This window comes from Tubulanus polymorphus, chromosome 6 (assembly GCF_964204645.1).
Source record: "Tubulanus polymorphus chromosome 6, tnTubPoly1.2, whole genome shotgun sequence".
Taxonomy (NCBI): domain Eukaryota; kingdom Metazoa; phylum Nemertea; class Palaeonemertea; order Tubulaniformes; family Tubulanidae; genus Tubulanus; species Tubulanus polymorphus.
Window position 1 is genome coordinate 18,848,799 of NC_134030.1, and position 16,843 is coordinate 18,865,641.

A 16,843-nucleotide genomic window follows, 5' to 3' on the forward strand; every position below is an offset into this window, starting at 1 on the left:
TGGAAATGCACAGTTACTTCAATTATTACGTCAAAGTTAAGAAGATTTTACATCTATAATACAAACATTTAAATCTAAGTGGACCCACTGTATGTAATCAATTTCCAATATTTTTTCGTATGAAATTATGATTAAATATTATAATCAACCAAGTTTGTACCCCGGTGTTATAATGAAAATAACTACATTACCAAGTTAGGAATGATAGACTGGGATATTTTCCGGGGACATATTTTCCAGGACATTTCGGGGACATTTTTTCCCATTGACATATTTTCCAGGACATTTTATTTCCAGGGACATTTTTCCCATTGACATATTTTCCAGGAAATTTTATTTCCGGGGACGTTTTTCCCATTGACATATTTTCCGGGCCATTTTTTTCGGAAGATTTTAACCGTATACCGAATCCGACAGTAGGCTTTCGTCGGATTTCTCATTAAATGAACCAATCAACGAACATTACAACAAATGCCCACTCGTTTTGAAGAAAATTGTCATAATCATCATCATCGATATCGATTTGTTTAAACTTAAAGAACAGATTATCATCATATAAATGTACCTAAATTCAACTTCGAAATATCGACGACGCTTTGTTGAACGAACAAATATTTCGAGCGTTGAGGAACAGGTAACTATTTCTCCATTGAATCCATACGATGATTTACACACTTATAACGTGAGAGTGTATAGAATTGAAGGTCATTCGAATTGACGCACGAAAAAAGTCGGCGTGGACGTTTGGGAAATCTATATGAATTTCGAGATAGTTTCATAGTAATCAGCGAGCCGTAATTGAGAGTGAAGTCTGATTGGTCGACGCGATGGCTGCAACTTCAGTTCATCGGAACCGTACGAATCCCACTAATATCTACACAAGCGTCGTACTCGCAGCGAGTTCGATAAACGGAACCTATCTGTGGTGTTACCTCGTATTCGCCAGTCTTTGTTTCGTGCTCGGATTCGGCGGCAATCTCCTCCTCGTAATGGTTATGTTGCGACGTAATCTATGGCGACGTTCGTTCAGTCGTATGTTCGTTCAGTTGGCCGTCTGCGACACATTGGTTCTCATCGGCTGCTTCGCCAAATATATCAACGTTATATCCTATGCATTCAACGGGAAAATATTACTGGTCAAACCGTCGACGCGAATTCAATGTATACTTTTTGAGTATTTCATATCGATTGGACTTTCGAGCAGTCCGTGGACGCTGGTCCTCGTAGCCACCGCGCGAATGTGCGTCGTTTGTTTTCCGTTTAGAGGTCCTCGTTTCTGGAGCCCGAATACAGCGTCGAAACTCTGTATCTCCGTAATCTGCTTCATAGCGCTGATCTACAGTTTTCTATTTGTAACTATTGACGTTAGTGATATCGGTTGTACCTTTAAAGATATGCTCACATTTACCAAGCCTTTGCTGTCGTCGATTCTTATCTCTATCGGCCCGTGTATTTTGTTAGCGATCACGTCCGCCATAACTTCCATCACGTTATTCAACAAAAGGGGAGACTCAGGAACAACCCGAGCATCGAAATACTCATACCAGGTAACCGTGTTGGTTTTGGTACTGTGTATTTTCTTCATGGTTACGACGTTCCCCGCCACTTTATTGAGCCCTTTCGTCGAGACTAATGCGAGATTTAAAAACATTTTCGCCGCCCTCACCGATATTCTAATGATAAACGTTTCGTTCAATCTCTACTTGTATCTGATGACGGGAAAAGAGATCAGAAACGAATTGCGGAGTTTGTGCTTCGCAAAGAAACCGACGTGAACGCGGCCAAGAAATATAGCTGTAGGCCTATCCAAAATCGTATAATACTCTTCACCCGGTGGCAAGACGGTCGTTATGAAAAATCGATTACCTCGCTGCAGTCTATATCAGCACCCACCCTATCTTCCATTTAACTAATCTAATCATTTAAGAAATCTGCATCCGCTAATTTAGACTAGTTTAACTCTCGGTCTTTCTTTCCTCGTTTCAAATTTATCCAATTAGTAAAAATGAATCTGTTCCAACTTTTTAATCATATGGAGATTTCAGAATATGCCGACGTATACTTACGATGAGTATACCAGTCATTTTGCTGCGCATAGGCCTAAAAGTTATCATTAGAATAAAACTAAACACGTGTTCATCATTCAAGTTGTATCGCTTCAATTGTTTAGTTTAGTTTAGATTAGTTTATAGCAACTTTTTCAATGTTGTGGTTTTCAGTGGTTCATACAATACCGATTTAATTAAGGTCCTGTCTAATATAGAGGCGCAGTTCCTTGATAAATGAGGAATATATGAACAGTCTTAATTAGTAAATTGTCCTAGTATACGTCCCATGGTTGGACTGTTTTTGAAATAGAACCCAAATGTTAGAAATAATTCCTTGTAATTCCTTGAGCACTCACCTGGCATTTTGTATTAATTGTTTTAGGGGTAATCTGGGGAATAAAATCTGGTTGATACAATTTACACGAATGTAAAACAGTTATTAACATAAATTAAATCATTGTTGATTTTTTATTGATAGTATAATTACTTTGACATTATTTTGACAGGCGATTCGCCTCTCAGGGCAGGTCTGCGGATTCTTAAAAATGACCCTACTCAATGCATGTGGCGCAGAATTGGACAGGCGACCAGTCTAGAAGATAGAGACCGGTAACCAGTCTGACGCGAGGATACCCGGTGTCGGACAAGGCACCGGACCGATCAATAATGCACTAGCGAGGTTCGTATCCCACTCATTTGCCCGCAATTTTATCCGAAATTATTCCATGATGCCATTCACTGGCTGCCAGTTGCCAGCTGCTATAGCAGCAGTTAGAATCTAGAGATTGACACCGGGGCAAATATCGACTTAATCGACTTTTTGTCAGTGCGAACTAAGTAGACTACCGAAATTCGTCGGGGATTGAGCAAGGTCCTGTAGGTCGGTCGGCCGGCTGCAGTTTTAGATAGTGAAACGTGAAATGTGATATGAGCGAACATGTACCGGTTCCTTAGAAAATCATTTTGTTACTGATACCACCCCGCGGGAAAACCTGCAATACTTTTCGGTCGTATCCGGATCTACTACAAGTTAAGTGGTGTGTTAAGAAATTACTTAAAACGCCACGAGATTAAACTTAAAAACAGCACGGTACATGACGGACACGTTGACTGTTATACCAACACGGACAAGACTTCTTGAACTGCGTTAGATTTGAAAATAAAAAATGAATTTCTATTTACCCTGCAAAATATAAAAAACGTAACTTAGGCCAAAAAAAGATGTCTTGTTTCTCATGATTTTGAAATCCCGTCCGCATCGGAAAAATCATCGGCAAATTAGCGATAAAAATTAAGTCCGCCCTCCCGCATCATAGCTCGAAAATAAATTTGTTTTTTTTATAAAAATTAAAATCCCCCCGCCCGCTCGCATTGATATATATATATACGCATATCGTCATCTTTTTATCATTTTATTTCTCTATGAACGTATCGAGAAAAGTTGATCGTATAAATATCATCGGCACCACACTGGTGACTCGAACCCGTATCAACGTAGTCGGTTACCGTAGGCCTAAATGTCAAAATGAGAAACAAGGCATCTTTTTTTGGCCTTATGAGCTGTTGAATGAGATGAACAATGATTTAATTTGAATTATCGATTATACGATATCGAAGTTTATATCCTCATAAGCGAGCTTTGTTGCTGTGAATATTTGAAAAAAAGTGACATCATAGAATCAAAAGGTAATTAATCATCAGCTGGTTCGATCGATATCTTCACTTCGCTTTTTCCTTTATTATTCATTCCCGAGATATGAACAAAATATAAGAATTAATTCGTAAAAAATGGTGAGAAAAGATGAAAAAATGCGGACTATCCATATGCTGCCAGAATCTTGTATTTTGTAGCCAGCTGCGACGTCTGCTCTATTATATAGCCGGTGTATTCTGACACTAAGTACTAACGGAAATGGCTGCTCTTAAGTCTAAGTTCTTGACTTCATCATTTTTTAAACGCATCCGATATCACGCGTTACCACCAGTAGCGACAACTGTTTCAAAAAGAAATCATTCTGACGAGAACAAGTAAGTCGAGTTTGGTTGTGTGTATGATTAACAAAGAAACACGAACCGGGTTCCAGTTCCACAGTCCGAGTTGTAATATGGTCCCGAGAAAAAAGTGAACATTGAAAATGAATTAATTTTAACTCACAACTGTGGAACTGGTTCCAGGTTATGTTTGATTTCGATTCCTGAAATTTTAGATATAAGGTCTCCTAGTTTCCTAGTTTTTCATCAATACTGAAAACCGGGTGCGTCACTTAAATTGTGTCCAATAAAAAGAAACAAATTTAAATGCGCACTATCCGCGTCGAGAAATTGCAGCTCTTCTATTGTTGATAGAAATGAAAATCCGTCCGCCCGCATCACGCACCAACGTTTCGCAGTCGTCGTTTTCAATGTTTGCTGGCGTACGTCGTTTCGTCTTATCTCTCTGACACAATGAGTACTCTACGTTCGACTGTGGCAATCGAGGTTTCCACTTGTGGCAAGCGAGGATTCACCAGGTTCGCTAGACAACCACTCCCGGATTCTTCTCATATTCAATTAAAGTCTATCCATAATTTCTCGAATTCTTTGAATGGTGATCAGTAAAAACCACCTTAAATATGAACCTTAAGATCATCTGAGTTTATCAAAATGAGTGATTTGCCTAATTTCTGATGAGAAAAAATCTAGATGAAAGTTGATTGAAAATGAACTAGATTTTGACGGGGTTGTCGCACCGTTACGCACGCCATCTAGCGGGATAGCTGGTGGCACGTAGTCCTCATTCATGGTCGTAGAGAATTTAGAAATGACGTGTCGTGTCAAACGATATTTTCTGAAACTGGTCGGTCTCACTTTAAACGACGACAGTACTCTGTGAAGGAGGCATCAAAAATTAGAGTAAAAATCACCCTCCCTCGTTTCGAAAGAAGTAGGAAATTGTTTTTATTTCAGTTTTTTTTATTCAACGAACTAGATAAAATAAGTATTCGCCCGCCCCCACCATGTTTTGAAAATATTTGGGACGAGAAACCATGAATAACTAATCAGTGCCCTAATGCATAATTACAGGTCCAATTCACTAATCGGACGCCATTTTCTGACGCTCAAAGATTTCGAAGCCGATGAAATAAAGCAACTACTGTGGACCGCTATGGATTTGAAACAGCGGATTAAAGAGGACAACGAGGTAGATCGCTTTAGAACCATGATGTTATCATCTTTATAACATCGCACTAACGAATTAGATTATCGGTTATCGCCATCTTGATGTTTCTAGACATATCGACCACTTACTGGAAAATCTATCGCTGCCTTGTTCCAGAAGAGAAGCACAAGAACGAGAACGTCCACTGATATAGGTCTGATACAAGGGCGCAGCAGAATCCTTTCAAATAATCCGCATATAATTCATTCTGAAATATCTCGCATAAGATCGCCGGTCTGGCCGAGCTTTCACTGCTGGCTTTATGGAAAAACATATTTTCTCCAACTCTCATTTCAGGAATGTCTCTTTTGGGTGGTTACAGCATATTTCTGAGTTCCAGCGAATGCCATCTAGGAACGAATGAATCTGTAAAAGATACGGCTAAGTAGGAAGCCCACAAAATTCACGAGAAGTAGTTCGATGACAATTATCACACTTAAACGTACATTTTCTACGTGTTTTTCAGAGTTTTGTCGGGTTTTGTTGATTGTATACTTGCTCGTGTTTTTCGTCAAACAGACCTCGATGAACTTGCTAGCGAAGGATCGGTGCCGATCATCAGCGCTATGTCCGAACGCTATCACCCACTACAGATTTTAGCCGATTTCCAAACATTGCAGGTAAAATGGACACTGTTAAATCGTTTGAAAATGTTTGAACAAAAAACATAGGCTTGTATGAGATTTAGGATTTAACCGTTTTGGTTTTAGGAACACTTCGGAGGATTAAAAGGCCTTCGAGTGGCTTGGGTTGGTGATGGCTACAATAACATTTTGCATTCACTGCTAATGGGCTGTCCAAAACTTGGCATGGACATAAGTGTTGCCACTCCGAAGGTAAGTATCCGCGTAAAACATCTCATTTAGGCTCGAAAATGATACATTGTTTCCCCTAATCGGCCGGCTCATTTCGTAGCAAACTGCGATAAAATTTGGAACAGTATGAATTCATATTTTTAACTGTCAGGTATGTTACGCAGTAATGTACCGACCGGCTGGGTCAATCTTTAAGCTTAGCAGAAATAAGTAACAAGGTAGCAATTTTAAGCGTAATTAAAGTATCGCATACTAAGATATAGAGATAAAATTGAAAAATTCGATATACATTCTAGGGGTTTAACGCCGAATCTGCTGTTGTCGCCGATGCCACACTGTTAAGCGAACGGGTAAAGACCTCTTATTCTGAGCATAATAGCATATATTTATTCGCGATGCGTGCTTGCTATAAATGTCGTTGGCAAATTTCAGCACAATACGGGTATATATTTCACGAGCGATCCACGCGAAGCGGTTTACGGAGCCAACGTTATCATCACCGAATCGTGGGTCGCCCTGGGACAAGAAAGCGAAATCAAAAACCGACTCAAACCGTTTCACGGATATCAAGTCGACGAAAATGTACGTATGATTTATCATTAGCACTCGCACGCATACGTAAGTAAATACGCAAAATGTAATTTCGGTGATTATATGAACAATCTTTTTACAAAGTCGAACTCATCGTACTAGGTTAAAAGTAAATTTGATGCAATGTGATTGCATTTTTTGGTAACATTTACGTGGTGTATTCTATAAGTGTAAAAGATTAACGGAACTTTCGTAAAAAGATCCAAGTCATCGGTAATCGGTCAGTTGTTCCTGTGTTAAAAGTTGATGAAAATCGCGTTGCCGGATGCTGTATTCCTGCACTGTTTACCGAGAAAACCACTAGAAGTTACGGATGATATATTCTACAGCGAAAAGAGTTTAGTCTTCCAGGAAGCAGAAAATCGACTATGGACAGTGATGGTAATCAATCAATTTGATATAGGAATCTATACAAGATTAGAAGCAGTTTTAAGTACATGCATAGATTGAAAAGTAACGAGGATTTCGTTTAGGCGTTTGAAAAGTACAAATGCTCTAATTTATCATCATAATATGCAGTTTGTTCGCATTGTTCACGTCATGATTTCCTCCTAATTTCAGGCCGTCATGCTGCACCAACAAATGGATCACCAATGCAAGTTAAAAAGACCGCTGTTCTAGAACGTGCTAACGAGACATTCGTTAATATGGATTCTTTGATGAATTCGATGTATTTGGATAAAATCAATAGTTTTACTCTTACTTCGTATTCTAATGCAGGGACGTTTTCTTATGATGTCATGAATTCAAGTTCAAGTTTCATATCTATTCATTGGTTTGATTATAACCAACATGCGAAGATATTTTTGAAATGGTGTATCGTACAAGGGCAGCTTCCCTCAAAAAATTAACTTGGAAAAAGTAAATTTCTCAGACTTAGTACGTATAGGCCTACCCAGAAGTTTCTTAAATCTAAGGACGTCTACATTAGAATCGGGGAATCCACTTATTTCTTAAATTATCAAAATGGCGGCTATACAAGAGAAATAACACCCTCGAAATTATGGAATTCATCGCCTAGTTCATCGCAGTATTCACATTTCGTTTCCCCCGCGGAGGGTTTCGTTTCCTCACGCGGGTCACCGGTATCCTGGAACTCTCCATTTTGAATGTATAGATAGCGTTCATTTTTTTTTGTTCAATTAAAAAGTTTAAATAGGCTTCGCTTAAAATGCTATAATTAAGCGCGTGGATGGGTATCTAATTGATTCAAAGTCGACTACTTGGTCTGGGTTGGTTTGGCAATTCTCAATTTTAGTGACATTTTGAAATACTCGGCTGAATCATTCGAACTGGTTCAAGAAACGATGGCTGAAACTAGACGTATCGGCCCCACCCCGCGCGGTTGCGCCACCGTGCGGGATTTACGCGAAGCAACAAACACAAACATGGCCACTCTCTCAATTTTCAATGATAGAAATCGTGTGAGCATTTCAATTATTTCGGCTGTTAGGGTTTTAAGGAACAATATAAGTTGATGATGTGATATGGCGATGTTAATTAATGATAATTCCGCAGTGAAGCTAGTCACGAACGGTGCCGATTGAGTGTACAGCTGCCAAAAACACTGAAATGTGCGTAGTTGCGTAACTATTTGCAGTGAATTGCAGACGAAACATGAAGCCTTAACGGCCGTTTAGAAAATTTTTATACCAATCGCAATTGTAAAATAAAAATGAGATAGAACCTAAGTTAAAATTCTGGCCATTTCTAAAATGTTATTACTAATTTTTAGTCAGTGCCGAACGTTTAGTTTTCCAACAACAATGAGGGGTGGTAGGTAGTCATGCAATTCAAGTCATCATTTATTACACGTTACTTCCGTGTTGTTGAAAATCTCGCGAGTCCTGGACCGAACCCCATTGAACAATGTGATCTGTGTGCTGGCCACAAATGCACACAGATCACACTACACTACCCATTACACACTCCAGTACCCACAGCTTTCATATATCCATCCAAATATTAAGAGTGTCTTTCTTCCTGGATTGGTGTAGTTTATTTCGTATACGTGGTCAGTGAATTTATTAGGTTCATATAATCGTGTAGTCGACGCAATGAATAGAAGTATCTGAGAACCGCGTATGAATGTACGCACAATGCATTTGATGACGTAATGAAAATCTGAGCGCGGTTTCTTTAGCTGATTACGATAGAAGAGAATACGACAATTTGTGAAATAAGGTTTACCTAGAAGTATTTCTGAAAACACTTGGACCATTGCGGAGCCAGGCGCCGTTAAGTAGCTGATAATGATTCAAGTAGATAGTGACGATAAAATGTTCCACATTTTCCGCAGAAAACAAGTAGTGGGCCCAAAGCAAAAATAACTTATAACTTATAAGTTATTAAAATAACTAAAGATTTGTTTTTTTTCAATCAGCTTTGAACAGAAGTTTTAGACTCCTGAATCTATATGTATAACCACAGCACCCACCAGATATACAATAGTCTTGTATTCTCCTACTCGGATATCGGCGTAGTTTCCATAGACGATTGATTATTCAGATTTAATTGAAATGTTGGAGAAATCGAACGCGGACGACCAACTATCTACTAGCGACTCCTGGCGGATCCTTGCCTGCCGTCCGTGGATTCCTCGATTTTCACAGTAGGGTGCGGGTAGCAAATGTTAATGAATTCGACTTTGACAATTTCTCAGCTTGTTATATATTAGGGGAACGTTGATATTTTATAATGGCTCGATAAATTTTAAATCCTGATTCACGTGGAGGAGCCTATTGATGTACAATGTAAACTTTTGATTAACTCTGACCTTCTTAATTAGCTCATCTTAAGTGACCGAAACGTTGCTGAGATTCCTTTCTGCTTCTGGTCCTTTAAAATGACCAAAATCGAACTTTGTAATAGTCGACGAATTAGGGACTGTTTGCCGTTCATGTTCGGGTCCTAGAACCTTTCATATAAACCGATCTGTGACGGGCGCGTCATGTGCTGTTACAATGTGATGACACCCGGCAGCCAACGTTCTCGTCGTAAGCTGTTTCCAGCGTTTTCGCTTTGTTCGTGGATATTCAAGGACTGAGCATGTCGATGTATACAAAGAAAAGTAACGCTCGAAGGTAGAACTGAAAGGTCGAAGCGAGAGAGTTTTATCGCAAATGTATTATTACAACCATGCAGATTAAGGATTACCAGATATCGGATTGTCCTTTATTACAACCGCCCGGCCATAGTTCGCCTCATCTACCACCATTTCATCTGGTCTTTGTATTTTTTCTTTGCCAGTGGCTTTGCGTTTGCTTTGGTCGTTACCTTGGCCTTGCCTTTGCCCGAGGCAGAAAAACCTGATCTGGGTTAGGTCTATGCCCAGCATGTGCGCTAAGGCCATCTATCGTGGTATAAGTTTTTCCCTCCACAGTGTTTCCACTCAGCGGAGTAGTAAGTGATCGCGCAGTGTTGCTTGTCCATTGATCAGACAGCTGTTCCGGATTGGTTCCACTCTGCGGAGTAGAGAATGGTCCTGGAGTGTTGCTTGTCCATTCATCTGATGTATGATCGTCCTTTATTATATCTGCTGGGTCATTGTTCGTCGCTTTTACTTTCACCTTAGCTTGTCTTAACCTTCGAAAGTGGATCTGGTTCAGGTTTTCGCCAAGTCTGTGCACAGGGTCATCTACCATAATATTAGCAGCTCCCCAACTATGACTAAATTGAGCATGCGCAATTACCATCAGAATGGTCGCTAGCGCAAAAACCTTCAGCATCGCGAATTTCTCTGAACGAAAAATTAACTGAAATTGGGAAATTTCGAATAGATTGAAAAGCGAAAAATTTTTTAAACATAGGTTTTTAAACATAGATTTAAACATAAACATATCTTAATATGATTTAAGGCGTTTAGCCGTACCACTTAGCAAATCAATAGGAACTCATAATGACTTAATGCCTTATTCACTTATCATAAGTTCGAAATTTGCTTATACGTTAAACGTTTCTACATTTACGTAATGAATGAATATGACTGAAGAGCTTGATGATAAAAGTTCTTTTTCAGAATATTCGTATTCTATCCCCAATATTTTGATTTTCGAGCTTCAAAATCGATTGAATTTGCATAATTCAGTTGCAAATAAACCCCCCATTGTGCGTGGTGGGTTGTCAGCAGCATTGGGAAAACGTGAAACTATTCTTATCTGTGCTTATAGTCTAAGCTTTCAAATCAGTTTTAACCACAAACCTATGTATTTTTCGTGGCGATTTATTGAAATTCGTTTTAACTTTTTTTTCACGAAAATTAATCGCCACTGGGCGACTTAAAAACCTTATGCAGAATTAGAACGGATGAATTATTTAGAATATTTATTCCTAAAGATAGAAAGAGTTTTCTTTAATTTGCAAAAATTAGTTGTCATTTTTTTTCATCCGACCTCCCAAATTAGCGTGAGGACCATAGCACCGCGCTTAACAACGGAATTTTGTAATTCGTAAATCGCGCGCGGTGACGTCACTCCGGGAATACAGTACAAGCCGGAAGTTATCTGATACGCGCTACACGGGGCGCCACTTTTGATTTTCTCGTCAAAAACCACCAAAATCAGGATGTCAAGGCGTTGTGCCGCGATGCACTGCTCACATTCGCAGAATCGATTGACTGTATGAGTGGCCAAAGGATAAGAGGAGAGCTCGGCTTTGGACTGCATTCGTCCGTACGAAGCGAATGAATTGGAAGCCTCCTGCTACTAGTTCGAAGTCAGGACCCACGCTGTGTTATCGCCATTTTACCGATGAGTGCTTTGATACTCTCTTCCGATTTCAATGTGGCAATGCTAAGCAGTAAGCATTCTACGCAATTTTTCAATGGAATTGAGGTAGTCAGTTTACCATCACCCGCCCACGTGCCATGGATGGCCGGATCCGTCATGTTTCCATTGTCATTATTTTTCAATTTCTAATCCAAAAAATGAACATTAAGTGAACGTAAGTGTTACTGTGAGTGTTACTGTGAGTGCCTCTGTGAGTGTTACTGCGAGTGCCTCTGTGAGTGTTACTGTGAGTGCCTCTGTGAGTGTTACTGTGAGTGCCACTGTGAGGGTTACTGTGAGTGTCTATGTGAGTGTTACTGTGAGTGCCACTGTGAGTGTTACTGTGAGTGCCACTGTGAGTGTTACTGTGAGTGTCTATGTGAGTGCTACTGTGAGTGCCACTGTGAGTGTTACTGTGAGTGCCTCTGTGAGTGATACTGTGAGTGACTCTGTGTTACTGTGAGTGCCTCTGTGTTACTGTGAGTGCCTCTGTGAGTGTTACTGTAAGTGCCTCTGTGAATGTTACTGTGAGTGCCACTGTGAGTGTTACTGTGAGTGCCTCGTGTTACTGTGAGTGCCACTGTGAGTGTTACTGTGAGTGTCTATGTGAGTGCTACTGTGAGTGCCTCGTGTTACTGTGGTTGCCACTGTAAGTGTTACTGTGAGTGTCTATGTGAGGGTTACCGTGAGTGCTAATGTGAGTGTTACTGTGAGTGGTCTACTAATGAAATTTTCAATTTTGATATCTACATATAATACAATGTATAATACTATAAGATGATTTAATATAATGTAATTGGCCTGATTAATAAACTTAGTAACCCTAGTGTTCGCCTGTGTATTAAACGCAGTAACTCTAGTGTTGGCCTGTTGAATAAACGTAGAAACCCTTGTGTTGGCCTGTTAATAAACGTAGCTACCCTAGTGTTCGCCTGTGTATTAAACGCAGTAACTCTAGTGTTGGCCTGGTGAATAAACGCAGAAACCCTTGTGTTGGCCTGTTAATAAACGTAGCTACCCTAGTGTTGGCCTTCTTAATTAACGTAATTACTCTAGTGTTGGCCTGTTGAATAAACGCAGCAACCCAAACCCTGGCCTGATTGATAAACGTAGTTACCCTAGTATTGGCCTAGTGAATGAATGTAGTTACCCTAGTGTTGGCCTGATGAATAAACGTAGTAATCCTAGTGTTGGCCTGAGTAATCCTAGTGTTAACCTGTTTGATAAACGTAGTTACCCTAATGTTGGCCTGTTTAATCAACGCAGTTACCCTAGTGTCGGCCTGTTTAATAAATGCAGTTACCCTAGTGTCGGCCTGTTAAATAAACGCAGTTACCCTAGTGTTGGCCTGATGAATAAACGTAGTAATCCTAGCGTTGGCCTGAGTAATCCTAGTGTTGGCCTGTTTGATAAACGTAGTTACCCTAATGTCGGCCTGTTTAATAAACGCAGTTACCCTAGTGTTGCTCTGATTAATAAACGTAGTTACCCTAGTGATGGCTTAGTAGGTAAACGCAGTTACCCGTAAAACTAACTTCTCATTGAAAATTGACGAATTCAATTATTCAATCGAATTCAATTGATAAGTTTGTTTGCTTCAGTCACATCTCAGGTTGTTATTTGTATACAAAAGCAGCATTTGGTTTACTAGTCACGAAAAGTACAATTTATTGGGCATGTGCCCTTTAAAGCATCATCTTATATTGAATTACCATTCACAACAAAAGCAGTAATAAATGTTCAAAATGAAGATAATAAATGTTTTCTATGGTCACTTAATAGTTGTTTACACCCAACAGAAGATAATACGCATAGTTTTAGAATAACAGATTATCGGAAATATGAAACATTTTATAAAATTGATTAATATTCAGTAACTATAAAGATGATTCCTAAAATAGAAAAAGTTAATAATTTAGAAATAAATGTATTCGAATTAATGCAATTACCAGAGACAAAAGGTGAAAATATTAAAGATTATACATTAGAAGCTTTATAGTTAACAGAATATTTTGATGATAAAAATGTTATAGATTTATTATACTATAAAATAGATGAAAATGAGCATTATATGTGGTTAAAACAAATAGATTTATTCTTTAGATTTTGAATCGTTAAATAAAGAATTAACTGATCAAGATAGAAAAGTAATATACAACAAAAAGCAAATTTTAAAATCGATGGATAAAGGAAATGAACTAAATGAAGATACAATTTAAGACCCTCCAACTATACTTAAAATCAGATGTTATGATGTTGGCTGATGTATTTGAAAAATTTAGAGAAGTTAATTTAAATAATTTGTTGATCCTTGTTATTGTTATTCAAGTCCTGGTTTTACCGACTAAAGAATTGAAAAACGACAATTATATCATTTTAATTTTGAGAATAAAAAAATTATTTATAATGAAAATGCATCAAATATTGGTATTCAATGTGAATTTGATAATAATTATTCTTATAAAGATATTGTTATTCAATGTGATTTAGATAATGAATTTAGAAAATTCAATCCTAATGAAAGAGTGTATTGTTATTGCGGAGGTAAATATTTAGAATCACATAAATCGAAGCATTATCAAAGAATTAAACATATCAATTATGGAAAGAATAATAATTCAATAATGAGTTGCAAAATTAAAATCAATTTCATCTTCTTTAGTCATGATAATTTTTTTTTTTTTATTCAATTATTGTGCAAAATCACTCTCGAATTCTATAATTTTATTACAAAATTCATTTACTACATCTTCACCTCTAAAAGAAATAAATTAACTTTCATATAATTCAGGATCATTTGATTTTATATAAATTCCATAAGCAGCATCTCTTTGATGAACTTTTTAAATTGAACTTATGATTGATGGGTCTTGAATTATGTCTTCATTCAATTCATTTCCTTTGTCCATTGATTTAAAAAATTGCTTTTTGTTATATATTTCTTTTCTATCTTGATCAGTTAATTCTTTATTCAACGATTCAAAATCCCCATAAATTACCAATGGCACTATATTTTAAATTTATAATTAGTAAATTTCAATTTATAATATTTTTCTGTTGGCATTATTAATTTGCAAAAATCTTTGTTATCACATAATTCTTTATGTTTTAGTAACGCATTTTCTGTCATAAATTTAGATAAACATTTTCTACATAGAATAAATTTTACGATGGTGATCACTTTCTGTTTGAAAGAATAAATCTATTTGTTTTAACCACATATAATGTTCATTTTCACTTTTTGTTATAGTATAATAAATCTATAACATTTTCATCATAATATTCTGTTAAATATAAAGCTTCTAATGTATTATCTTTAAGATTTCACCTTTTGTCTCTGGTAATTGCATTAATTCGAATACATTCCTTTTTGAATTATTAACTTTTTCTATTTTAGGAATAATTTTTATAGTTACCGGATATTGATCAATTTTATACAATGTTTCATATTTCCGATAATCTGTTATTCTACAAACATTTTCCTGAGTTGGGTGTAAACATTTATTATCTTCATTTTGAACATTTAATACTGTTTTTGTTGTGAATGGTAATTTAATATAAGATGATGCTTTTTGTAAAGTTTGAATCATTTTTAAACATTGTATTACTTTTTGATGCTTTATTCCTTTTTGTACAATAAATATTTAAATCTAAAAATATAATTTCATTCAATGTTAAACCAGAACCCTCAAAATGTCTTTCTTCAATATGACGTTTAAATTCATTAAATATTTTTTCTAATTTCTCTTTTTTTGTGTTTTTGAAATTATTTCTTCAGAATGTGTTTGAATATTATACTCCATTTTTGCTTCTGATTTTATAAAACTTACTTTTCCAGAAATACTAATTTTTGGATATTCAACAGCTGTAACAAAGTCCATTATTTTTTCCATTATTTCAATATAATTATTATAATCTTCTATTGTTGCACCTTTTAAAAATCTAAATATAATGGCTGCAGGGCCAATTTTACTAAGTAATCTTTCTAAAATTTCAATTGTATCTTTTATAGCGAATCTATATAATTTCTAACATTTTCCATATAAGGTTAATTTGAAATAGATTTAGTGTTTGAAACTGGTTTTTTTACTTGTTGAGGTTTATCATCAAAATATTGTGTTCCTAAAATATTTTTATTTAAATTTTGTTGGTGTTTTTGTGATTCGAGATGTCTTTTATAATTCCTTTTTGCTATAAAATCATTACAAACATTACATTTAATTTCATCTTTTTTTATATTTTCTAATTGTTCTTTTCTTTCATTGGAATTTTCTAGTGTCTCGAATCTATAACTTTTTTTAATGATTTACAGTTTTTCCATGCCGAGATTTATTAGATTTATCAATGTATTTTTTACAATATGGACAATAATATTGATTTTCATTAACATCACTTTTTTCTGTTTGGAACTCACTGTCTCCCATTTATTAGGGAAAAAATTACTTGTGGTGATGAGTGACGTGTCGTCCTCTCGTCCTCTGGTATGAAAACGCCATATTCCAATTACTAATATCAAAATGTTAAAAAGAAATAATTCCACCATTAGTCATCCGGACGAAACAATGATCTAAAATGGGTGAGAATAGTTAAGATAGGCCTAAGCGAAAACTTAAGAATCGGAGCCGGTCTTCACGAACGCGTGAACTGCAGCGTATGAATCAGTGAATATCTTTGACCTTGGTGGATTTATCAAACATGCAGAAAACTTCAGTCGTGCACAGTGTGTATGTACAGGTATAACAAGCCCTTTTTCTACTGTAACTGCCTCGAGGCATTTAATATATGCGGATTGCTGAGTCGACTGCAGGCAAGTTTTATTCATCCCTCGATCTCTCGGTTCAGAACTTAATGGTAGGGTGGCTCTTGAGGAATGTCTGACTCGACAACACAAATTTCCTGATTGGATGAGGTCGCACCCTGATCGGGCCAATAAACGATTCTGCAAAACTAAAGGAGTTCCGTTCATTGTATCGTGTTGACGCAGTTCGGTATGGATCGAGTGAGAGCGCTGTTTATAGCGTCGCTGATCGTCTGGCGCGTAAACATCGCACACGCTGATCTGTCTGACTCTGTGACGATCAGTTCGTCTTGTAACAACACTTGGTACCCCGTCGATTCTACGTCCGGTTACATCGTTTCACCGAATTACCCGTCGTTAACGCGCGGTGTTGAATGTCGTTGGTTCGTCAACAGCTCTTTACCGGGAACTTTCAACATCAAACTATACTACGACATCGAGCCGTCGATATTCTGTAGTGCTGACTACCTTCTCGTTGATGGTTCGGATAACAGATTCTGCGGCGTAGGAGAATATGGCATCCGCCGTAACGGTTTGATCTCGCTGTTGTTGTTTAGGAGTAACGTCGATGGTGCGCGAGGCAGTCGGGTTTATATAACATATCGTTATGAACGAAATCGATTGAA

General features: G+C 37.3%; 1 protein-coding gene across 1 annotated transcript; it reads left to right on the forward strand.

The window, feature by feature from the left end:
• The first annotated feature begins 827 nt into the window (after positions 1-827).
• On the forward strand, positions 828-1,775 carry LOC141907821 (uncharacterized). The gene has a single exon (XM_074797563.1). It carries the CDS (start codon positions 828-830, stop codon positions 1,773-1,775), a length of 948 nt encoding a protein of 315 aa, XP_074653664.1.
• The last annotated feature ends 15,068 nt before the right edge of the window (positions 1,776-16,843 follow it).